The 26,816-nt window shown below is 35.3% G+C and overlaps 1 protein-coding gene across 1 annotated transcript in view; it reads right to left on the minus strand.

The window, feature by feature from the left end:
* Positions 1 to 9,398: 9,398 nt before the first annotated feature.
* The window catches only part of LOC149787255 (uncharacterized), a 91,239-nt gene continuing 73,821 nt past the window's right edge, over positions 9,399 to 26,816 (minus strand). Inside the window, exons 13-15 of the mRNA XM_089976078.1 lie at positions 19,099 to 19,358; positions 17,834 to 18,110; positions 9,399 to 13,829 (exon numbers count right to left, since the gene is read on the minus strand). Coding sequence (XP_089832204.1) covers positions 12,850 to 13,829; positions 17,834 to 18,110; positions 19,099 to 19,358 — 1,517 coding nt within the window. The 3' untranslated portion in view covers positions 9,399 to 12,849. The remainder of the gene's footprint in view (positions 13,830 to 17,833; positions 18,111 to 19,098; positions 19,359 to 26,816) is intronic.

Raw genomic sequence — 26,816 nt, forward strand, 5'->3', positions numbered from 1 at the left:
AGTGTATTACTGTGAACTGTACTTGAAGATCATAGCAGAGGCAGACATCATATGGCTCAGGAAATCTTTTGATTATGTAACTTTGGTGCAAACATTAGTCACCTGACAATGATTAGTACAGAATAGACTGGCAGAGTAACTCAAAGATAAAAAGAATGGCAGGTCACATGTGAGTTCAAGTACTGAGTAATAAAACGGATAACAGGAATATCTACTTCGAGTTCAAGTAATGGATAGTAAAACGGATAACAGGAATATCTACTTCGAGTTCAAGTACTGGATAATAAAACGGATAACAGGAATATCTACTTTAAAATGACAAGGAACTTAATAACTGGAAATCAAAAATTATTTATCCTGGCTCAACATGTTTTATGTTTGAAAATCACACGATCAATGTTAATATGAAGTGTTATAGATAATCAGTGTTAATAAAGAGTTACAACAGACACTTAGATGTTGATAAATATGATGTAATGTGGCATACAGTGCTCTTACCAAAGGATGACATACCTATATATATATATATATATATATATATATATATATATATATATATATATATATATATATATATATTAATGGCTTCAAATGAATACATATATGAAGTTTTATGTTCACCATAAAAACTTAGAATTAACAAAGTTATAACATATCAAAGCAGATCGTTAGCAATGCCTTCAAATTGATATCGTCATTGCTATATATGTATACAAGTTTGGTGAAAATGTACCTAAGGACAATGAGGACCTGGTATCATTATTACTATATATGCATAAAAGTCGGAATGTACATATAAACGTTGAGAGCTTGGTATCTATTATTACTATATATGTATGCAAGGTTGGTCGATATGTACCTAATGAAAATTATAACTTGGTATCAGTATTACTATATGTGTATATTTATACAAGTTAGGTCAGAACATATGTAAGAATAATTAATACTCTAATTTTTCCTCTATAAAGAATTCAAAGAATCTGACCAACATAAAATATATCAAACATACACTGTCAAGAACATATATGCAAGCATATCACATTTTCACTGGTGTACAATATAAAAAGATTCCCTAGAAGGAACTGAGACTCTACTGGTTGACAAGAATTTAGAGAAATAAAAAATGAAATTTCTTTTTTTTTAAAACAATGAATATTAAACCATCTCTAATTCTAAGGTCAGTGGTCTGTAGGTGTTAGTGTTACTGGCAGGTGTGGAAGATATAACATCAGTAGGAACGAATTTTTATAAATTAGGTCATGATAAATAGTACTGTATACTGTTAATGTTTTAATTCAATGATAATAGCTGTGCTACAAAATTTGGTTTGTTGCAGTTTCACACTAAAATGAAGTTAGCTCAAATATAAAATAGTTGTTACCAAAAGTAGTTTGTTGCACTTTAAATACCATTAATGCTGAATAGCATCATTGAAATTCAACTAAATACAAAACCTCGTCATAATTCAAGATGTCATGACATCCCCTTTTTATAGAATATATGTATGGCTATACTGTTGTAATGAAAACTTAATTTGTATTAGAACTAGCTATGTATTGCTGTATTATTTTAATGAAAACCCAATTCTTAGTATAAAAAGCTATGTACTGATATAGTGTTTTAATGAAAACCCCAATGTCAATACAACCATCTGTTCTGTGGAAATAGCTATTATAGCAGATTTTCAGGTTTGCCATCAGGGAAGCCATTTTGAAGATCTTATCTGAGGAACATTGCATGCAAGAAGAAGTTTACAAAACAGATATGTTTCTATGACCATCTGTTCTGGAAAATATATAGTAAGATTTTTAAGCTGTCCACCACAGAGGCCATATTGACTGTCAGATCAGCATCTTTTTAGTTTAGGACCAATTATACCTCGTACAATGTCTTTAGTGAAAACCTCACATTGTTACATTGATTAATTGAGAGAAATAGCCATAAAGTACTCTAAGATGGTCACACCATGCTGGCAATATCGTATCTCAGATCGGCAGTATTTCCAGCCATTATGCAGGTCATGTGGTATGTCAGATTGGCATAATTTCCAGTCTAATTGGCAGTATTGCCAACCATTATGCAGGTCATGTGGTATGTCAGTTTGGCATAATTTCCAGTCTGATTGGCATAATTTCCAGCCATCATGCTAGCCATATTGTATAATAGACTGGTATAATTTCCAGCCATAATGCTGATCATATTGCCATAATTTCCAGCCACCATGCTAGCCATATTGTATGATAGACTGGCATAATTTCCAGTCTGATTGGCATAAGTTCCAGCCATCATGCAGGCCATGTGGTATGTCATATTGGCATAATTTCCAGCCATCATGCTAGCCATATTGTATGATAGACTGGCATAATTTACAGCCTGATTGCCATAATTTCCAGTCTGATTGCGATAAGTTCCAGCCATCATGCATGCCATGTGGTATGTCATATTGGCAAAATTTCCAGCCATTATGCTAGCCACACTGTATGATAGACTGGCATAATTTCCAGTCTGATTGGCATAGGTTCCAGCCATCATGCAGGCCATGTGGTATGTTTGATTGGCATACTTTCCACTTAATATCAAGCTATGACAATCCATTTAAATGAAGTAACAATAACAAAGATTTGGTCCTCATGTTCCGATCGACAACACTTTCGTTTATGGATAACTAGAGATAACAAGCTTTTTTTTTTCAAAGTGAAAACTCTTGTCAATATAACCGTCAATTCAGCAACTGTAGCAATGACATGACTTTTCAGATGAGTATCATTGTTGCCATATTGGGTGTCAGATAAATGCCATTTGAATTTAGTTTGAATTAGCCATCATAAGAATATTAATGAAAATCACATGTTGATATGACCATCTATTCAGAAAAGGTAGTGATGCCAATAGTTTCAAGTTGACTATCTTGGAGTCAAGATTAGTTGTAAGACAGACACCATTCTGAGAAATTTTCCAAAAAATCTCATGTTGACACAAGCATCCATTAAACAGGAATACAGATAACATTTTCAATATTGCAATACTGGATGTCAGATATAAAATCAGTTTTATTTTGACCTACTATGTTTAATTTGGAACTGCCAGTTTTATTTTGGACTCACAGACATTTTGATGTGCCCAAACATTTTTATTGCAATCCTCCCCGTTCTTTAAGTTGGATCACTTTCGATAATCCTTAATTACACAAGTATATAGTCTAGTGCTGAAGCAATTTAGGTATGTTGGAATGCAAAAAGAAACTCTAACCAACCTTGGCTAATCCAATGATGGGATTCCAATCTGGACACTTTCAGTTTTGAAAAGGGTGTGCTGTACACGGAGCCACCACAGTTCCTGTCACCATGGTGATATTTAACTTCAACATGACTTGTAAATAATGAATATTCAAGTTTAAATCCTCTTAAGTTTTGTCCAATGCTGCTATGAGCATGTGACAATGTCTACACTGATTAACAATTGGGGAGAGCTGTTATTATCGTGTTTGGGGCCAATAATAAGGATTACATTGATTTAGAATTTTGGAAAGCAGTTGTCAAATTAGTCCAATAATATTTTTAGCCAGAAATAATTTCTACATTCATTATAAAGTATGGAGGATTGTTGTCCTGAACAGATTTTACAAGCAGAAATATAATCACTAGGTTGAACGAATATATATAGAACACTTAACATTAATTTCACTGTAAAGTCGGTTATTATGATTCAAATGTATACCATTGCATTTTAGATGGAAGTTATTGGTTGCAAGCTGATAGAACAGTAAATCTGTTTTTCAGCCTTCATGGTGTGATCACACGCATAGTAATTTATGTCTTATTGGAATCTCCCACATTGCCAATTTGACTTTTCCATATGAAGGCTAGTTTTAAACTATCATCAACATGGCTAAGATTAACCTCTATTGTCCTCACACCAAGTTCTTTCTCTGAATCAACATAGTGATGTTTCATCTACTGTAAAAAAAAAAATCTTTATTAATACTCTATTCGTCTACAAGCGATTCATTCAGTGTAAAATGTCATTACAGACATCTGCATCGATCCACAAGTAACTGAGCTCAAACAAGTCTTTTCAGATATGAGTATTGGTCCACAACTAATTTTCAGGTGCATTAAGTCTGTTCAGAAATCTGCACTTAAAACCAAGTAATTCAACTGAAAAAAATATTCTCTTTAGAAATTTGTTTGTCCACATAATATTCAACTGTTTAATCTCTTTAGAATCTATTAGTCCACAAGTAATTCAAATGTAAGAAGTCTGTTCACAATCTGTTTTAGTCCACATGTAATTAAACTGTAAGAGATATGTACAGAAATTTATATTTGTCCACAAGTAATTCAATTGTAAGAAGTCTTTTCAGAAATCTGCATCAATCAACAAGTAATTCAATTGTAAGAAGTCTTTTCAGAAATCTGTATCAGTTCAGAAAGTAATTCACTCGTAGAAAATCTATCCAGAAATCCGCATTAATCCACAAGTAATTCAACTGTAGGAAATCAATTCAGAAATATGTTATGTTGTTGTGGGCTTAATGCCATATTTCAGCACATAATAGGTTATACATGGCAGCCAGTATATCTAGTGGATGAAGAACCATGCAAATCCCAAGGAGAACCACTTACCCACTGGAAGGCTGGCCAAGCTTGAGACCTCAAACTTATGCAGACAGATGTTAAATGCCAGTGATCTGTAAAAGCGAGCGCCTTTGACCAGTCAGCTACCTAAGGTGTGGATCCAGAAATTGGTGTCAGTCCATAACTAATTCAACTTAAGCTTTCAGTACAACTGGAACAAATCTTGGCTTTTACTCAAAAGGTTTTATATGCCTAAAATTTGTGGTGTATAATTTTTACCAATAGCATTATTATGCCCCAAATTTAGTAGAAAATGGGAGCATATTATTTTGATGGTGTATGTTGAGATGACTGTCCTGAACTCATTTTACTACAGAAGTCCAAATGCTAATAACTTGGAGGCATAACATTTTTAACACTATATCATGGTCAAATGAAGATACCTTGAATATATTTTCAGACCACTGAAGTAACAGTTTAATTTCTATACAATTTTTTGTTAACATTTTCTTATTACAATTAAGTACAAACCAATTTGCTAGGCTCATTTATACTTTATATGTAGATGACTTATACTGTTTAAGCCATATAAAATAAAATGGCTACATATTTTTGTCTCTTGTGGACTTGATATTTTCAACTTTCTTAACTGTGTTTATTTCTAAAATATTTTCTATAGGTACACTGGTATTGATCTGTACAACTTCTGACATTATTTAGTGCATTTTAAATGAGTTGTCAATTATCCTTCTGAAGGTTTTCCCTGCACACTGCAATTTGAACCCTAAATTACAGATTTATATTAAAATGTTGATCAGTCTGCTCATGTCCGTGTTTTGCTGACCAATAGAAACTGCAGACCAAGTGCCAAATGTTAACCTATTGACCACTGTCCATACGTTTTATACACCTGCACATTTTTTATGATAAAAGTCAATTATATGAGCAAAGCACATGTCATTTGTCAAGAGAGGTAATATATTTTTGTTGTTGTTGTAGGTTTTAATACTATTTTTCAGCACACGATAGGCTATACATGGCGGCCAGTATTAATGGTGCAGGAAGAACCCAGGAAAAGCCCGGAAAGAACCACTGACCCACGAGAAGCTACTGGCAAGCTTTCTCACAACCCACGCTGGCTGATTCCAAGACTAGAACCACACGCAGACAGAGGTAAGACAGCAGTTATCCATAACGGAGGGCGCTTTAGATTACTCAGTCACTCGGGGCCCCGAGGTAATATGTTATGAACAAAATAAAATAAAAAATTGCAAGACATTTTCATAAAAGCTATATTCCAATTACCATAACTAAATCACATTATAATACATGAAACTGTATTCTAATTACCATACCTACATGACATTATAGTATAATTCTATAGTCAGAACACTGGTCATAAGATCATATGCTCCATGTCTTATGGTGAGTATGATAATGTAATCATTAGACTCGTCTATTTTAGCACTATCAGAAATCACGTGCCATATGTATTACAGTAATATATATTTTAGAAAAATATCCACAGCTTTACAACTTTTCATATTAATAATAAATGTTCAGGGAGCTGGGCCATAGAGAACAATTACAAACCCTAGGGCAAGAAACACCTGTGCCTCTCCTGGTTTTGTTCAAACAAAATTGTTCGTTTATAAAATCAAAAAGTGTTGTTCGGCCCAACCCGTATTTCAGGTCCGGGCCCCGGGGACATATCCCCGATTGACCCCCATCCTGTCACCCCTGACAGATACATAATCACTTGAACAATTCATGCTACACATCATCAATTTCTATTGATATCATGCTTCATTTTTCCCATATAATAAATAATAACATGTAGGATGTAAGTGTGTTACCATTTTTGTTTAGGACCAGCTGAATACAATATGTCTTTTGGTGAAAAACCCATGATGGTATGGCCATCAATTTATGAGCAGTGATTACAAAATGTTCAAGTTGGCTGTCATGGTGTTCAACTCGAGAGGAAGATGGGCACTGATTTCCTTTATGGCCAACCAAATAACATAAGTCTTCTTAATACAACTCTAAGTATATATAATCTTCCATTTCTATAGAGAATTGATTAAAACAGTTTCAAGATGGCAAATTTAGTGGATGTCAGATTAGGCCATTTTCATTTAGAATAAACCCAAACATCTAGGCTATAAATCAACAGAGATCATAGACAATACAATAATGTAATGGACAACCATACCGTAAGCTCTTCTGGCGATGAGCAACAGATATACAATACTGTACACATGGTTCCCACGCTTTTCTAAATATAAATTTACAGGTCATTTCCAGTTTTTTCCAGGACGAAATTAATTTTTTTGAAGGTTAACATATGACCATTACTGAATAGAATTAAAGACATTTTGGATTGTAAAACATGCATTTTCCAAATCTGAAGATGTTTCTCTTTCAAGACTCTCCAAAACATATATGTCAGAAAAGAAGATCATGTACAAAACCACAAAATGAGTCACACTAAACAAATTTGACTATATTCCCATAAATTGGCGTTTAAAACCATTTCAATGTACAGAATATAAATTCTAACTTTAATTTGCTGACCTGCATTATGTTGCTACATGGAAACAATGTAATGAGCATAAATTATTTTGTTTTCTTTCAAACCTTTAATTCCAAAGAATTCTAGAGCAATATATGTGCATGTTACGAAAAGTAAACATTTCTTATCACAGTATGAAAAAAAACCCAATTCATGCAAAGTTTTAGAATATTCTCTTGTAATGAAAAATGTTTATCCTTGAAATTATGTTTGCCAATAATACCTCAAACAAGATTTTTCAACCATCCTAAACTCCTCAACATAATTTGGGTGAAAATTCCATCATTTAAAGACTGATGGTTTACAAAAGGGTTGATTTAAATTTTGACAAAAGACCTTCAAAATTATATATTCTTGTATAAACAAGGACTGGATTTTCTGTAAAATCAACTTCTCTTCTTGTAGTCGAATAAACCAGTCCCCAAACCTGTATTCATACATTGGGCTATTATCGTTTCTTAACTATATAATAAAAGAGATGACAATTTCCCATTTCTTCTGTGTTCCATTTAAGATCTTAAACCAATGCTTCAAACTACATGTCACTGTGTAATAGTTTCACAGCAAAGTTCAGCTCAGAGATTCGAATGTTTTCTAATCCAGGTTTCCGCCAAATATTCCAACCCCATTTTTCAGATTTGGACAATTTGGATGGAGTGTGGGTTCAGAGCAGTTACATAACACATTTTGAATCTGCCATCACTGTAAGATAGCTTATCAGTGGGCCTACCAAAATTTAAACTAGCTTATATCGACTTGTACCTGCATGAAATCAATAGGAAAATTATTTATTTTCTCAAAAATGGCAAGTATTATAATCGTTATGTCTTTATCCCGCTGACAGACTAGACGAAACTCAGCATATATGAAACCTGACATGGTACTCGCCATTTGCGTTAATAGTCACATTACTTCACAAATCTCAAACAATGACATCGGAAGTCCAATAGTCATGTGATATCAACAACAAACTCCTTTTTAAAGTTGTTGTACAAAATTTCAATTATATTAAATGAAAGTCTGATACCTTTTGTAAAAACCAGAAAGAAAATATAATTCTCAACATATTTAGTTTGAGAACAACTACACGAAACTTGGCCAGTCTGATTCATCAAGCAGAGTAGTCTGGTTACCTGCTTCTTATGCTCCCAACATGAGAGAGCACGTCAATGTGGTAATCACGCGATACAACAAAACTCCAAAGCTGGTCTCGGAATAAATATTGCGCTCTTTCGTTTTTGTATTTTTTATTAAAACCAGCATCCAGCTTTCATTTAATTTTTTTCTACATTATTTGAAAATAACGGTTGTGAGTTTCTGTGTGCTCATGTGACATGCTCTCGAAATTGCTAGTAGCAGCTCAAATTTCATCAACACATTAGTTTCAGTCTTTCTGCATATTAAAGACATAGCAATTTTAATACTCTCACAATTTCTGAGGAAATAAATAATTTCATATCGATTTCATGCAGGTGTAACTTGACTTAACAAAGTTTAAGTTTGCTAGCCCATCCGCTAAGGGGCTCTGCTTTAACGCCACCATGCTGGCCTCTGTGATGCTAGACTGGTTTTCATACCTTCCATAATAAAATAAATATGGATATTGAGCTGTCTATGAAACATAGAGTCTACTAGATGAATCTAATCCACTGAGCGTTTGGATTGTCTGAACAAATATATTTATGGCAAGCACCCAAATGATCCACACTGCAACCTCCTAATATTCTGGCTAGAAATCGATAAATTAAACTTACAATCAGTTCAGTTAGGACTCAATTACATAATTGTTTCGGGTGTCACTTTGTAGGGGAAAATTCCTGTTTTTTTCTCCTGACTTTCATCATTATTTGCAAAATTCATGGACTTTTCACGGTCGGGAAAAAAAGGTCATTTCTTCCGACTTTTTCTTGATTTCCCGGTATTGTGTGAACCCTGTGTACAATAATTGTAATGGACAACCATATCATAAGCAATAGAGGTAAAAGACTACAGTAATTGTAATGGACAATCATGTCATAAGCATTAGAGGTAAAAGACAGTACAATAATTGTAATGGACAACCATATAATAAGCAATTGAGGTAAAATACTACAATAACTGTAACGGACAATCATGTCATAAGCAACATAGGTAAAAGACTGTGCAATAATTGTAATGGACAACCATATCATAAGCAATAGAGGAAAAAGACTGTACAATAATTGTAATGGACAACCATATAATAAGCAATAGAGGTAAAAAGACTCTACAATAATTGTAATGGACAACTATATCATAAGCAATAGAGGTAAAAGACTGTACAACATTTAAATTGGACAACCATATCCAATAGAGATAAACAGACTGTACAATTAGTTGTGACGGACAACTATACCTTAAGCTATTCTGGCCTATGAGCTATAGATATAAGATTGCACATTAAATGTACATATTACAGATCTATGCAAATTTCTGTCAGCTATTTTAAACGTGTCTTAATCTAAATACTTTCTCTAACTTCAAATATAACTGCAATATCTGCCATTTAATATTGAGAGGAGGGAGTCTGGTCCTGGATTTTTATTTTTAAAAAAATGCTTCAAAATAGTTTAAATAAGAAAATCAGAAACACGACCCATTCTCCATATTAAATGGATGGTTCTTATATAAATATGGATGGTTAACAATGCAAACTTGAAAATTACTTACATCTTACAAAAAGTACATTTCCTACTGTAAAAGGAACTACTATATGTAAATACATTGTAAATTGGAAATAATTAAGGAGTCATAACTGAACTAAATGGACAGAAACAAGAGGACCAAGTTAGCCTGACATCACTCACCTGGCCAACATAATGTAATCAAAGAGCAGCGTAAGAACATAACAGTAAAACCTGTCCATAGATAAAATTAGTGCATACAGAGTACAACTAAGCTCAATAAATAGGATGCGAGATTGTCCCACTGGTTTATGTGGAACTTGCTTCATATCAAGTCTGTGTGATAGACTTATATCCCATGTTGGAACAAAATCGATCCAGAAAGTTGTCCACAGCATGGTAACAAACTCAGGCAATAAGATTCTAAATGACCTCAGTTATGAGTGTATTTGCTCTTTATCAAACTCATCCAAGATCTTGGTGAATACGTTGATTACTCTAAGTTTTATTTAAATTCAACCAAAAATATAGCTACCAGAATGGAACAAGCAATTACTGATGGATCAATGACTGATTCAGGGACATGATATAATTTCAACTGGCCTTATGGTTTAGTGAACTAAAATGTATAAATGAGTTATTCTGCATTGAATAAAGCTCTGAAACATTCATGAACAGATACTCTTCTAGACTCAGTTAAAATGTAATTCCAAACTGAAAAAGCCATCCTTTTTCCATTTGCCAACCATATTTATATTAAAAAACATATGCTTCTTATTACTCAAATATTTAGAATATTGATGCATATCCAACAACACAAAAACAATCACTTACCAGTATATCTAATAAAAGAACAAATAACTGCTAGTATCGACCACTCCAGTAGCTTAGTGGTTAGACTGCCCACCATGGATGTGGAAGGTCGCGGGTTAAAACTCCAGCCGAGTTATACCGAAGACTTGTAAAAATGGTACTAGCAGCTCCCTCGCTTGGCGCTCAGCATTAAGAGATTAGAATTAGGACTGGCCGGGCTGGTGTAAAGATAATGTGACAGTGGGACATGATGCTACATGACTGCAAGTGCTAGAAACCAATACAGACTGCCACACTGCAGACATCATAGCAATATGACCAAACAATAGTTAAAGCTATGTTAAACACACACATATTCACATAAACACACACACACACAGCAGGTATCATGCACAGGAGCAATATACAATACTTATTAATTCTCATTACAAGCAGTTATTTTTCAAACATCAATTCAAAAACTGTCTTTCCTGCATGGCCAGATGACCACTCAATTTAATCAAATAAAAGATAAAATCAGAAAAGTACTTGACAGTTCATAGAGAACACTAACTGTTCTCTTTGCACCATAAATGATTTACTGGTATTACAAAGCAAATACAATATGAATGATATCACAGGGGCAGGAATGTAACCATTAATAACGCTCAATACAAACTGGTGTTTATCAAGTATCAATCTACAACTTTCTTATTTGCATGGCTACTCAGGTTAATAAAATATTAAAGCTAAGAACAAAAATGTGAAAAAGCTATTTGTTTCTATGAATCCCAAATCTGTCACAAATGCTATCATTTCATAGTCTTGTAATGTTTTTGATCAGTTGAAATACTTATGACAGTGTTTCAAACCTTAATGGATTTGTCCCTAGAATGGAGTCATCTGATTAGTCAATTTAACCAATCATATCCTTTACATTAGGTTAGAAGATTCATGTTTATGTACTGTGGTTTCAAGTGCATCACCCATGCTGAGATTATAAGGCTATGATTTTGATAAAAGATAATCATTTGATATCATGCTTTTTGAATGTGATAAAATTTCTTTCGATTCAATCCTAGCAGAGTGAAATGACAAATTAATGGTCTATTCAGGAATAAAACAAAACACCACTGAACACTTTGAATGGTAAACATATCAGCATATTAAACAGCCATATGCTAAATGTGATTATCATTAAATCTATCCAAGGACTGAATACTAGGTTTAAAGTTATAACTCATAATCCAGAGGTTTACAATCACGTCTGTAGTCATCATCATGGCTCATCATGATATATCTGAACTCAGAATCCAGAGGTTCACAATCATGTCTGTAGTCATCATCATGACATATCTGAACTCATAATCCAGAGGTTCACAATCATGTCTGTAGTTGTCATCATGACATATCTGAATTCGTAATCCAGAGGTTCACAATCACGTCTGTAGTCGTCATCATGGCATATCTGAACTCAGAATCCAGAGGTTCACAATCACGTCTGTAGTCGTCATCATGACATATCTGAACTCGTAATCCAGAAGTTCACAATCATGTCTGTAGTTGTCATCATGACATATATGAAGTCATATCCACAGGTTCACAATCACGTCTGTAGTCGTCATCATGACATATCTGAACTCGTAATCCAGAGGTTCACAATCACGTCTGTAGTCGTCATCATGACATATCTGAACTCGTAATCCAGAGGTTCACAATCACGTCTGTAGTCATCACCATGACATATCTGAACTCAGATTCCAGGGGCTGAATATTATGTTTAACATCGCAATTATAACCTGAACTAATGATCCTAAGAGATACTAGAAGAATGTACAAAGATATATTTACATTATTTACAACTTATGATGTTTGAGATCATGTTTCTGCAAAATCCTTCAGTTAAGGGGGTTGACAAATAGGTTTGACGTCATAATCACGTCATATCTGGACTCAAAATCCTGGGGCTCAGAGTTAAATCTGAAGTCTTAATCACGGCATGGTATGATAACTTATTTATGTTAGTTACAACTAATCACAATGCAATCAGATATTGCAAAATCCTCAGATTAATCTGGTTGATTGGTTTATTATATGACTGCCACATTGATGGAACATATGTCGTGCAATCACGTATGTGTACTCTATCTCATATTTCCATGACACATTCTGTAGGTTTTGCATACTGATTGATCCTCCTAATGCCATGACAACATCTGTAGCTTTTCCATACAGAGTCCGCTTTGATACTCTATGAAGATATTTATGAGTCACTGTCATCAGATTCTTTCTTTGATGCTTGAGATTGGCTTGAAATCAAAGTCTGTACAAGTATTTCAAGAGTTTCAACCCTTCCGGGAAATGTTTGTAGTGTATCAAGGAAAGATGTACCTTGAACTGTTGAAATCTGAATGCCTTGAATCTCTCTTAATATTTCATTTTCAAAATCTGGGTCTCCACACTGCTTACTCAGAGCCACCAGTGTTGTGCAGATATCATTCCAAAATGTCTGGTAATCACTTGAATCCACTGTAACTGATTTTGCATGAGCAAATATTAAATTTCTTTCATCTCTCAAGAACTGTATCATGTTCAGTTGCTGCTGACTTATATTAGGTACAATGTTTGTAAATAAGGCAGATAAAAGTGTAATATCATATTCAGCTAGGTTGGTATTTCCACCCGGTGGGAACAAGATGTCCATTTGAGATTTATTTAGTATTTTCCTCTTCTTTAGCTTGTCAATAGCTATCTTGTTGTTGGCAAGATACTGGTCCAGAGTGCAGGTTGCTGTGACTGTATGATGAATCAAGAGGCGTCTAAGGACCCTGGATCCAACATTTACCAATAGACATGCAATGTGCATGAACCTGTCAGTATCATCAACTGATGGGGGTTGCAAGACATTCGTTGAGGAACCAGACGCTGGGCCTTGCATGACATTAGTTCTTGTGGAAGTGTAGGCTTGCATGACATTAGTTGTTGTGGAAGTGGATGATGGGCATGGTGTGGATCCAGTTGTTGTGGATGGTATGGAAGCAGACGATGTTGTGGATGATGTTGATCCAAATGTTGTGGATGGTGAGGCATTGGTTGTTGGGGCTTGAATGAGACCAACAGATGTGGATGATGTGGAGGCAGATGCTGTGGCTTGCATGACATATAATGTTTTGGCTGGAGTGGGAACATCCGTTTGGGTTGGTGTAAAATGGCTTGATATGTTTGGCAGAAGAACTACAGGGGCTGAAATAGAAAAAAATATATTCTGATATTATATTTAAACTGTTTTCCAGGTATGAAACTATTTTAATACAAGAGAGATGTAAATACCAAATCAAATTTTCAAGTTTTACCTTAATAAAAGAAATATCTATGAAATCTATCTATTTGTGTGTGTGCTACTGTAATAGTCTTTAAAGTCTATTAGTCTATGCAGACATGAGGCCCAAGTTGATCTTATATCACTTATCTGTCCTATATAGTATTTTAATATCGAAATATACCTTCGATGAATCTGCTATTAGCTTTAAAGTCTACCATTTGCTAAACATTTCATCATGTCAGTTTCAACTATTTTACAGAAGTCTGATACAATTTTGTTGAGGTCATCAGTATGAAATCTCTAGCTGATCAGCATACTCATACATAACTTTGATGCTATAATCCGGCATGTACAGTTTTATAGGAAATCAAAGTTGTAACAAGTCTGATCAATCAGCTGCCGGAATATCTTATTATTAGTGGCTGAAGCTCAGCAAATTAGATGCAGCATGAACATGCAAATATGCACAGGGTTTGCACAGCCAGTAAGATGCTGGTTTATCATTTAATATGCCCAGTTTTTGCTCATAAAAAAATGATCTAACATGTTCATGATTTAAGTCAATTAACATCATAGTTTGCTTACTCATAGAGAGGTATTTTGATCAAATATATATCATTAGAGACCTGTTTATTAAATTTATATTAACACTTATTCAAGGGCTATATTGGTTTGTAGTACAAGACGCTGCAGGGTTAAACTGCTTGAGGAAAGAAATTAAAATTCCACTCTACTGTTAATTTTCTGTATTTCAACTTGGCTTGTTGTTTTACCTTTCCTACATTTATTTTTTAAATATTGCTGAAATAGTGGGTGATCAGCATGCCGCCTGTTTTTGTCCATCCACTTTGTACACTGCACTCACACTTAACACCATTTCCAGATTCAAATTCACTGATATCTCTACTACCACTTTCCGTGCTCTAATTACCTGATCTATTTGCAAACTTTAAAAATACACTGCCTCCTTCACTTTTATTAAATAGGATCTGAAGACGAACTATGCTAGGAATAAGCCATTTTTTATTATTCGGGTAGCTGATATTAAACACACTTGTAAAACTTTCTTGAGGCAAGTTTCAAATAACAACATTAGGCTTGTTTTTGGGCCCAATGTGCCGATCAAACAGTTTTGAAAAAAGACACAATGTGACAAATTCTATGATACTTATACTGACTTGACTTATGTTGTGACAAGTACTTTAGGAGTGAATGGCTGTATACAAAAGTATATAAATGTGCTAATTTAAATTTATTTGTGGGAGTTAACGTGCATCACTGGTCTCCAAGTGCATGAATTCATACAAATCATGCACAATTCACGCAACTGCATGCACTAGCACCATCTCTGGCAATGAATATTTTGATAATATAAGACAAGAGTTATTTATAATCTAATTTTCAAATATGGTTATATCGGCGACAGATATCTGCATGGCATAAGCCTACTTACCAAATCTTATAAAAATCGGTACAGACATAACAAATAAACTTTAAGAAAGCTATTTCACAATTATCAATCTGCATATACCACATATTATATTTATCTTGATTTTATACGCACTGAATATTTATTTATATATTTATATCCTGATTTTATACACACTAACCATGGTCAATATACTACATATATCTCTATTTTGATATTGTGCACATTGACCAACCATGGTCCACATGTTGCATATATGACTACCTTGATTGTATACCATGGTCCACATGTTGCATATATGTCTACCTTGAGATTTATACCCATTGACCAACCATAGTCCACATGTTGCACATGTCTACCTTGATTTTATGCACATTGACCAACCATGGTCCACTTGTTGCACATATGTCTACCTTGACTGTATACCATGGACCACATATTGGACATATCTCTACCTTGACTCTATACACTGATCATCCATGGTCCACATACATTATATATCTTTATCTTGATTCTATACACGAACCAGTCATGATCCAAATACCAGGTTATATACCTATTGGCCTTTGCTAAAATCAATGTTATGATGCTTAGTTTCATTGTTTGATGCTTATTCACACAGTGATTCCTATGATATTCTTATGCATTTGAATGTACAATATATATTGTCTTCATTTTAAAGGTTTCAGTCAGCTAAACACACACACACACACACACACACACACACACACATATATATACACACACACACATATACACACAACATACAGAAACACAAGTTTTCTTTCCTGGCACAAAATATATAAATATATGTATCTTTTAGATATGAGTAATATAAAATTAATTGCCTTGTCTGACTCTAACATAGCTACAATTATTCCTTTAAGAGAAATGGTATACAGGAAATTAGTCTTATTTCAAATCCACTGGCTTAAATCCTGGGTTCATAGCAGCAGCAAGGCACACAATTTAAGTATAATTTGATGTTTCTTAATGGCATTAAGGCAATTTTTAAGGTCACCCTACCCACCCATAAATTACTAAAATGATCAAATGTACAACAATAGAAGAAAAACTTGAAGAAGGAAAAGCACATATAATATGGCTCTAAATGAAGCTGCCAATGCACAAAGGCGTGTTTTGGAAATGTGTCTGACTCGCATTGTCAACAGCAGTACTAAAACATAAGCATCCTCTATGCTGGAAGCTATCATTTAACATTAGCAACCTTACTATTCCAAATACTGCTTCTTGCTTCAAATTGTACATTATATTCGTGTAACAAAACTCTAAGATAACAACCATAAGATACTTAAAAAACAATCCCTTGCTGATTTGCAAGTCTTTTTAAAGTTAACATGAAGCAAGTTTAAATGTTTAGGCTAATGTATGTTTGTTTTAGGCTAACGGTTAAATTTTAGGCCTTTTCCTATTTTTGAGACTGGCTTTGAACCCTGTTAAATCATTCAAAAGCCGTTGCACCCCCCAAAAACTGAATTAATGTTTCATACAAAAAGAACAATCACTATTATTTGCTATTCCCAATTGTTTCCAGAAGTGTTTTGTTGCAAGAACTCTACACAGTAATTTATACTTAAAAAAAGTTAGATTAGAGTCTTTTGTAATTATGGATGTTAAGTCAAAATACCGTATCCACTCCAATTGGTTTGGTAGATTAAGTTGGTTTTCCATTTAGTTAGTTCGTTTTCTGCAATCCTTTCTTAGTATCAGGGAGAAGTAAAGGGTTTTTCTTTAGGTGTTCTTTATCTGACCACCATGCATGATACTCTGGTTAAATGCTCTTGTTGCGGCTAAATATTTGATATACAAATATTATAGCTGGTGGCAGTTGATATCAGACTATTTACTGATGCACCTTGTTCATTTAAAATGTTACTCAATTTTGTTCTTTCATAGATGGGTCATCTACGCTATGTACAGTGTGATATACGATCTCAATGACAGACTGCATGTTTTGAGTACAATATATGATCTCTATGACAGACTGTATGTTTTGTGTACAGTATGTTATATGATCTCTATGACAGACTGCATGTTTTGCGAGACCCCTTTCTGTTGGTAGATTTAGGTGATCTTTCTTCATTTGCTCTCTATGATATAATGCATGTCTCAAGTACTCTATGATACACAATCACTATGACACACAGCATTCTTGACTACAGTATGACGTATCATTTCTACAACAGACTGCATATTTCGAGAACAGTATGATACACGATCTCTATGACAGACTGCATTCTTGAGTACAGTATGATATATCATCTCTATCGCAGACTGCATGCCCTGTGAGACAACTTGCTGTTGACAGATTTGGTGGTCTTGTTTCAATATGTCTTTAGTTGTACTTCAAAGGAGTGTGACAATACAATCATTATTATTCAAACCAAATATGAAATTACCAGATTAACTACTCTACTCTTCAACAAAAGGATTTAAACATAACTAAATATACATTCAAGTTACTTTGAATCTTACCTATGGGTTGTAATGATAGATAATGCGACTCCCAGATGTGCCCTAGGAGAAGGGGCATCCCCTGAAAACCTGTCTGTCCAACAACCCACACAATGTTCTCATCAGGGCCAGAGGATGGTGAGCTCATTACAATGAAAATATCCATTTGTAGTTTCCTAGCCATTGCAACCACCACCACATGGTCGGCCCATTCTCCATCCATTGCCATTCGAGTACAGTAGTCATCATATGTTTCATTGTAGATGAAACCATCCAAGTTTATGGTGCCTTCAGATGTCTGAGTATGAAAGAAACATTCACTTAAGTACTGGGTTAGTTGATAAAAATTGATATTAAATTCATCATAATAAGACAAGGATGATGATGTTTTATTACACCATCTCTCATTAGTTTGTGTTCTCAGTGATCAATGTACATAAAATGCAAACATAATTCTGTCATAAAGTCAGTAATGTTTCAATATTTATTTCATCATGTACGTTATAGCAAACTACTATGAAAAGATTGTCATGGTCATTGATTGCATGGTGTGTTACCTCGGATATGATTGCTGAAAGTTCACTGCTCAGTAAATTACAAACTCACATAAGAAAAGTCCAAACTCACATGCAGATCTTGTATGGAGTGATATATTTCACTAGGATAAAGTACCTGCCTGACCAAACGAGCTTCTTGATAACTCAGTATCTTTTCACAATGGATCATTAACAAACCATACGACTAATATAACTGAATTTCCTTTAATGTTTACTCCTCTTATACTTTAAGAACAAACATTGTTTATTAGTCAGGTACTTAACATACATAAATATTTTCAAAGTGTGTGCATGTATACATCCCACTCTTTATATACGCACACATTAAGACCCAGGTCTGCAGGTAAATGACATCCATCACCTTTCCTGTAAGCACATGCCTCTATACAATCTTGATCATGCACAACACCACCAAAAATGAAGTGATAGAGTCAATGGTACATGCATCTGTGCATAGCAGTCACACCCACATTTTGACCACGTAATTAATTCTCATCTGTACACAGTCATTCTGGATTCCTATGACAGAAACTTGTGGGTGTACATGTTCCTTGATTGCTGAGAATGGATACATTTCTGTGAGGTAATACAACCAGAAAAGAAGTGCCTTTTTCAAGATTCCCCATATTGCTTACAACTTCTGTTCATCAAGTCTTTAATGTGTTTCTCAGGAAAGGTAAAAAAGTTCTTAAAATTCCCCATCGCGGGACAGCATACAATTTTACTTACATGCAGTACTCTATTAGACCTCATGAAGGCAACTACCTCCTGGCGTAGCTGTTGTGGGGACATTTGTACGTCACAATTTAATCGTTGAAGCTGACTGGAGACAGCCTCAAAAAAGCAGTTCCCATTTGCAGGAGTTTTATCATGAAGTTTCAGCCCCACTGATAGACAGTTTTCTTCTAGTGTAGCTTGGCTGGAAGAAGCAGCTTGCTGTGATTTCTTTAGAATCTGGCACAACAATTTAGGGTCAGAACAAGGCACTCCTGTAAACAAAATTTCATGTAAGCTTACACATTAAAATCTGGCACTACAATTTAAGATCTGAAGAAGGCACTCCTGCAAACAGAATTTTACATATGCATGCTCACTTGCTCTTGATCAGACAGAAGCTCGAGGTCCTGTAGTTAAAATTCAAAAATGCATTCTGCTATTTCATCACTCCAAATACCTATCATACTGTTGTATCCACTAGTAGCAATAAGTTGAAAAGTTTAGTGATCATTGCAAATTTAGGTCATTGAGGTGTAATACTTTGATTACTGCCTTGTACAAATAATATATACAAATGACTGCAGACTTCAAGACAGATGTTGACAAATGCAGTATTTTTAAGGCAAAATCACATTTATTACAGAAAAGGCACAAGGTTATTTCAGTAAGGTTCATATTTGTTTACCATAAATGTCAACAGTAATTTTCGGCTTATACCTCAGGCTATACACTAAAATTAACTCTCTGAAGCTTGCTGAACGTATGACGTTAAATATTACCTGAAGATGGCTGAGTGTATGACTTTACATATTACCTGAAGATGGCTGAGTGTATGACTTTACACATTACCTGAAGATGGCTGAGTGTATGACTTTACATATTACCTGAAGGTGGCTGAGTGTATGACTATACACATTACCTGAAGATGGCTGAGTGTATGACTTTACATATCACCTGAAGATGGCTGAGTGTATGACTTTACATATTACCTGAAGATGGCTGAGTGTATGACTTTACATATTACCTGAAGATGGCTGAGTGTATGACTTTACATATTACCTGAAGATGGCTGAGTGTATGACTTTACATATCACCTGAAGATGGCTGAGTGTATGACTTTACACATTACCTGAAGATGGCTGAGTGTATGACTATACATATCACCTGAAGATGGCTGAGTGTATGACTTTACATATTACTTGAAGATGGCTGAGTGTATGACTTTACATATTACCTGAAGATGGCTGAGTGTATGACTTTACATATTACCTGAAGATGGCTGAGTGTGTGACTACATATTACCTGAAGATGGCTGAGTGTGTGACTTTACATATTACCCGAAGATGGCTGAGTGTATGACTTTACACATTACCTGAAGATGGCTGAGTGTATGACTTTACATATTACCTGAAGATGGCTGAGTGTATGACTTTACACATTACCTGAAGATGGTTGAGCATATGACTATACATATTACCTGAAGATGGCTGAGTGTATGACTTTACACATTACCTGAAGATGGCTGAGTGTATGACTTTACATATTACCTGAAGATGGCTGAGTGTATGACTTTACATATTACCTGAAGATGGCTGAGTGTGTGACTACATATTACCTGAAGATGGCTGAGTGTGTGACTTTACATATTACCTGAAGATGGCTGAGTGTATGACTTTACATATTACCTGAAGATGGCTGAGTGTATGACTTTACACATTACCTGAAGATGGCTGAGCATATGACTTTACATATTACCTGAAGATGGCTGAGTGTATGACTTTACATATTACATGAAGATGGCTGAGTGTATGACTTTACATATTACCTGAAGATGGCTGAGTGTATGACTTTACACATTACCTGAAGATGGCTGAGCATATGACTTTACATATTACCTGAAGATGGCTGAGTGTATGACTTTACATATTACCTGAAGATGGCTGAGTGTATGACTTTACACATTACCTGAAGATGGTTGAGCATATGACTTTACATATTACCTGAAGATGGCTGAGTGTATGACTTTACATATTACCTGAAGATGGCTGAGTGTATGACTTTACACATTACCTGAAGATGGCTTAGTGTATGACTTTACATATTACCTGAAGATGGCTGAGTGTATGACTTTACACATTACCTGAAGATGGCTGAGCATATGACTTTACATATTACCTGAAGATGGCTGAGTGTATGACTTTACATATTACATGAACATGGCTGAGCATATGACTTTACATATTACCTGAAGATGGCTGAGTGTATGACTTTACAGATTACCTGAAGATGGCTGAGCATATGACTTTACATATTACCTGAAGATGGCTGAGTGTATGACTTTACATATTACCTGAAGATGGCTGAGTGTATGACTTTACACATTACCTGAAGATGGTTGAGCATATGACTTTACATATTACCTGAAGATGGCTGAGTGTATGACTTTACATATTACCTGAAGATGGCTGAGTGTATGACTTTACACATTACCTGAAGATGGCTGAGCATATGACTTTACATATTACCTGAAGATGGCTGAGTGTATGACTTTACATATTACATGAAGATGGCTGAGTGTATGACTTTACATATTACCTGAAGATGGCTGAGTGTATGACTTTACACATTACCTGAAGATGGCTGAGCATATGACTTTACATATTACCTGAAGATGGCTGAGTGTATGACTTTACATATTACCTGAAGATGGCTGAGTGTATGACTTTACACATTACCTGAAGATGGTTGAGCATATGACTTTACATATTACCTGAAGATGGCTGAGTGTATGACTTTACATATTACCTGAAGATGGCTGAGTGTATGACTTTACACATTACCTGAAGATGGTTGAGCATATGACTTTACATATTACCTGAAGATGGCTGAGTGTATGACTTTACATATTACCTGAAGATGGCTGAGTGTATGACTTTACATATTACCTGAAGATGGCTGAGCGTATGACTTTACATATTACCTGAAGATGGCTGAGAGTGTGACTACATATTACCTGAAGATGGCTGAGTGTGTGACTTTACATATTACCTGAAGATGGCTGAGTGTATGACTTTACACATTACCTGAAGATGGCTGAGTGTATGACTTTACATATTACCTGAAGATGGCTGAGTGTATGACTTTACACATTACCTGAAGATGGCTGAGCATATGACTTTACATATTACCTGAAGATGACTGAGTGTATGACTTTACATATTACCTGAAGATGGCTGAGTGTATGACTTTACATATTACCTGAAGATGGCTGAGTGTATGACTTTACACATTACCTGAAGATGGCTGAGCATATGACTTTACATATTACCTGAAGATGGCTGAGTGTATGACTTTACATATTACCTGAAGATGGCTGAGTGTATGACTTTACATATTACCTGAAGATGGCTGAGTGTATGACTTTACACATTACCTGAAGATGGCTGAGAATATGACTTTACATGTTACCTGAAGATGGCTGAGTGTATGACTCTACACATTACCTGAAGATGGCTGAGCATATGACTTTACATATTACCTGAAGATGGCTGAGTGTATGACTTTACATATTACCTGAAGATGGCTGAGTGTATGACTTTACACATTACCTGAAGATGGCTGAGCATATGACTTTACATATTACCGGAAGATGGCTGAGTGTATGACTTTACATATTACCTGAAGATGGCTGAGTGTATGACTTTACATATTACCTGAAGATGGCTGAGTGTATGACTTTACATATTACCTGAAGATGGCTGAGTGTATGACTTTACACATTACCTGAAGATGGCTGAGCATATGACTATACATATTACCTGAAGATGGCTGAGTGTATGACTTTACACATTACCTGAAGATGGCTGAGTGTATGACTTTACATATTACCTGAAGATGGCTGAGTGTATGACTTTACATATTACCTGAAGATGGCTGAGTGTGTGACTACATATTACCTGAAGATGGCTGAGTGTGTGACTTTACATATTACCTGAAGATGGCTGAGTGTATGACTTTACACATTACCTGAAGATGGCTGAGTGTATGACTTTACATATTACCTGAAGATGGCTGAGTGTATGACTTTACATATTACCTGAAGATGGCTGAGTGTATGACTTTACATATTACCTGAAGATGGCTGAGAGTATGACTTTACACATTACCTGAAGATGGTTGAGCATATGACTTTACATATTACCTGAAGATGGCTGAGTGTATGACTTTACACATTACCTGAAGATGGCTGAGTGTATGACTTTACACATTACCTGAAGATGGCTGAGTGTATGACTTTACACATTACCTGAAGATGGCTGAGTGTATGACTTTACACATTACCTGAAGATGGCTGAGTGTATGACTTTACATATTACCTGAAGATGGCTGAGCGTATGACTTTACACATTACCTGAAGATGGCTGAGCGCATGACTTTACATATTACCTGAAGATGGCTGAGTGTATGACTTTACATATTACCTGAAGATGGCTGAGTGTATGACTTTACATATTACCTGAAGATGGCTGAGTGTATGACTTTACATATTACCTGAAGATGGCTGAGTGTATGACTTTACACATTACCTGAAGATGGCTGAGCATATGACTTTATAGATTACCTGAAGATGGCTGAGTGTATGACTTTACATATTACCTGAACATGGCTGAGTGTATGACTTTACACATTACCTGAAGATGGCTGAGTGTATGACTTTACATATTACCTGAAGATGGCTGAGCATATGACTTTACATATTACCTGAAGATGGCTGAGTGTATGACTTTACATATTACCTGAAGATGGCTGAGCATATGACTTTACATATTACCTGAAGATGGCTGAGTGTATGACTTTACATATTACCTGAAGATGGCTGAGCATATGACTACATATTACCTGAAGATGGCTGAGTGTATGACTTTACATATTACCTGAAGATGGCTGAGCATATGACTTTACAGATTACCTGAAGATGGCTGAGTGTATGACTTTACATATTACCTGAAGATGGCTGAGTGTATGACTTTACATATTACCTGAAGATGGCTGAGTGTATGACTTTACATATTACCTGAAGATGGCTGAGCATATGACTTTATATATTACCTGAAGATGGCTGAGTGTATGACTTTACATATTACCTGAAGATGGCTGAGCATATGACTTTACATATTACCTGAAGATGGCTGAGAGTGTGACTACATATTACCTGAAGATGGCTGAGTGTGTGACTTTACATATTACCTGAAGATGGCTGAGTGTATGACTTTACACATTACCTGAAGATGGCTGAGTGTATGACTTTACATATTACCTGAAGATGGCTGAGTGTATGACTTTACACATTACCTGAAGATGGCTGAGCATATGACTTTACATATTACCTGAAGATGACTGAGTGTATGACTTTACATATTACCTGAAGATGGCTGAGTGTATGACTTTACATATTACCTGAAGATGGCTGAGTGTATGACTTTACACATTACCTGAAGATGGCTGAGCATATGACTTTACATATTACCTGAAGATGGCTGAGTGTATGACTTTACATATTACCTGAAGATGGCTGAGTGTATGACTTTACATATTACCTGAAGATGGCTGAGTGTATGACTTTACACATTACCTGAAGATGGCTGAGCATATGACTTTACATGTTACCTGAAGATGGCTGAGTGTATGACTCTACACATTACCTGAAGATGGCTGAGCATATGACTTTACATATTACCTGAAGATGGCTGAGTGTATGACTTTACATATTACCTGAAGATGGCTGAGTGTATGACTTTACACATTACCTGAAGATGGCTGAGCATATGACTTTACATATTACCTGAAGATGGCTGAGTGTATGACTTTACATATTACCTGAAGATGGCTGAGTGTATGACTTTACATATTACCTGAAGATGGCTGAGTGTATGACTTTACATATTACCTGAAGATGGCTGAGTGTATGACTTTACACATTACCTGAAGATGGCTGAGCATATGACTATACATATTACCTGAAGATGGCTGAGTGTATGACTTTACACATTACCTGAAGATGGCTGAGTGTATGACTTTACAGATTACCTGAAGATGGCTGAGTGTATGACTTTACATATTACCTGAAGATGGCTGAGTGTGTGACTACATATTACCTGAAGATGGCTGAGTGTGTGACTTTACATATTACCTGAAGATGGCTGAGTGTATGACTTTACACATTACCTGAAGATGGCTGAGTGTATGACTTTACATATTACCTGAAGATGGCTGAGCGTATGACTTTACACATTACCTGAAGATGGCTGAGCATATGACTTTATATATTACCTGAAGATGGCTGAGCGTATGACTTTACATATTACCTGAAGATTGCTGAGTGTATGACTTTACATATTACCTGATGATGGCTGAGTGTATGACTTTACATATTACCTGAAGATGGCTGAGTGTATGACTTTACACATTACCTGAAGATGGCTGAGCATATTACTTTACATATTACCTGAAGATGGCTGAGTGTATGACTTTACATATTACCTGAAGATGGCTGAGTGTATGACTTTACATATTACCTGAAGATGGCTGAGTGTATGACTATACACATTACCTGAAGATGGTTGAGCATATGACTTTACATATTACCTGAAGATGGCTGAGTGTATGACTTTACATATTACCTGAAGATGGCTGAGTGTATGACTTTACATATTACCTGAAGATGGCTGAGTGTATGACTTTACATATTACCTGAAGATGGCTGAGTGTATGACTATACACATTACCTGAAGATGGTTGAGCATATGACTTTACATATTACCTGAAGATGGCTGAGTGTATGACTTTACACATTACCTGAAGATGGCTGAGTGTATGACTTTACACATTACCTGAAGATGGCTGAGTGTATGACTTTACATATTACCTGAAGATGGCTGAGTGTATGACTTTACATATTACCTGAAGATGGCTGAGCGTATGACTTTACAGATTACCTGAAGATGGCTGAGTGTATGACTTTACATATTACCTGAAGATGGCTGAGTGTATGACTTTACATATTACCTGAAGATGGCTGAGTGTATGACTTTACATATTACCTGAAGATGGCTGAGTGTATGACTTTACACATTACCTGAAGATGGCTGAGCATATGACTTTACATATTACCTGAAGATGGCTGAGTGTATGACTTTACATATTACCTGAAGATGGCTGAGTGTATGACTTTACATATTACCTGAAGATGGCTGAGTGTATGACTTTACACATTACCTGAAGATGGCTGAGTGTATGACTTTACATATTACCTGAAGATGGCTGAGTGTATGACTTTACACATTACCTGAAGATGGCTGAGCATATGACTTTACATATTACCTGAAGATGGCTGAGTGTATGACTTTACATATTATCTGAAGATGGCTGAGTGTATGACTTTACACATTACCTGAAGATGGCTGAGCATATGACTTTACAGATTACCTGAAGATGGCTGAGTGTATGACTTTACATATTACCTGAAGATGGCTGAGTGTATGACTTTACACATTACCTGAAGATGGCTGAGTGTATGACTTTACATATTACCTGAAGATGGCTGAGCATATGACTTTACATATTACCTGAAGATGGCTGAGTGTATGACTTTACATATTACCTGAAGATGGCTGAGCATATGACTTTACATATTACCTGAAGATGGCTGAGTGTATGACTTTACATATTAC

Source organism: Sinohyriopsis cumingii, chromosome 12 (genome assembly GCF_028554795.1).
Source record: "Sinohyriopsis cumingii isolate HCF-2022 chromosome 12, ASM2855479v2, whole genome shotgun sequence".
Classification (NCBI taxonomy): Eukaryota; Metazoa; Mollusca; class Bivalvia; order Unionida; family Unionidae; genus Sinohyriopsis; species Sinohyriopsis cumingii.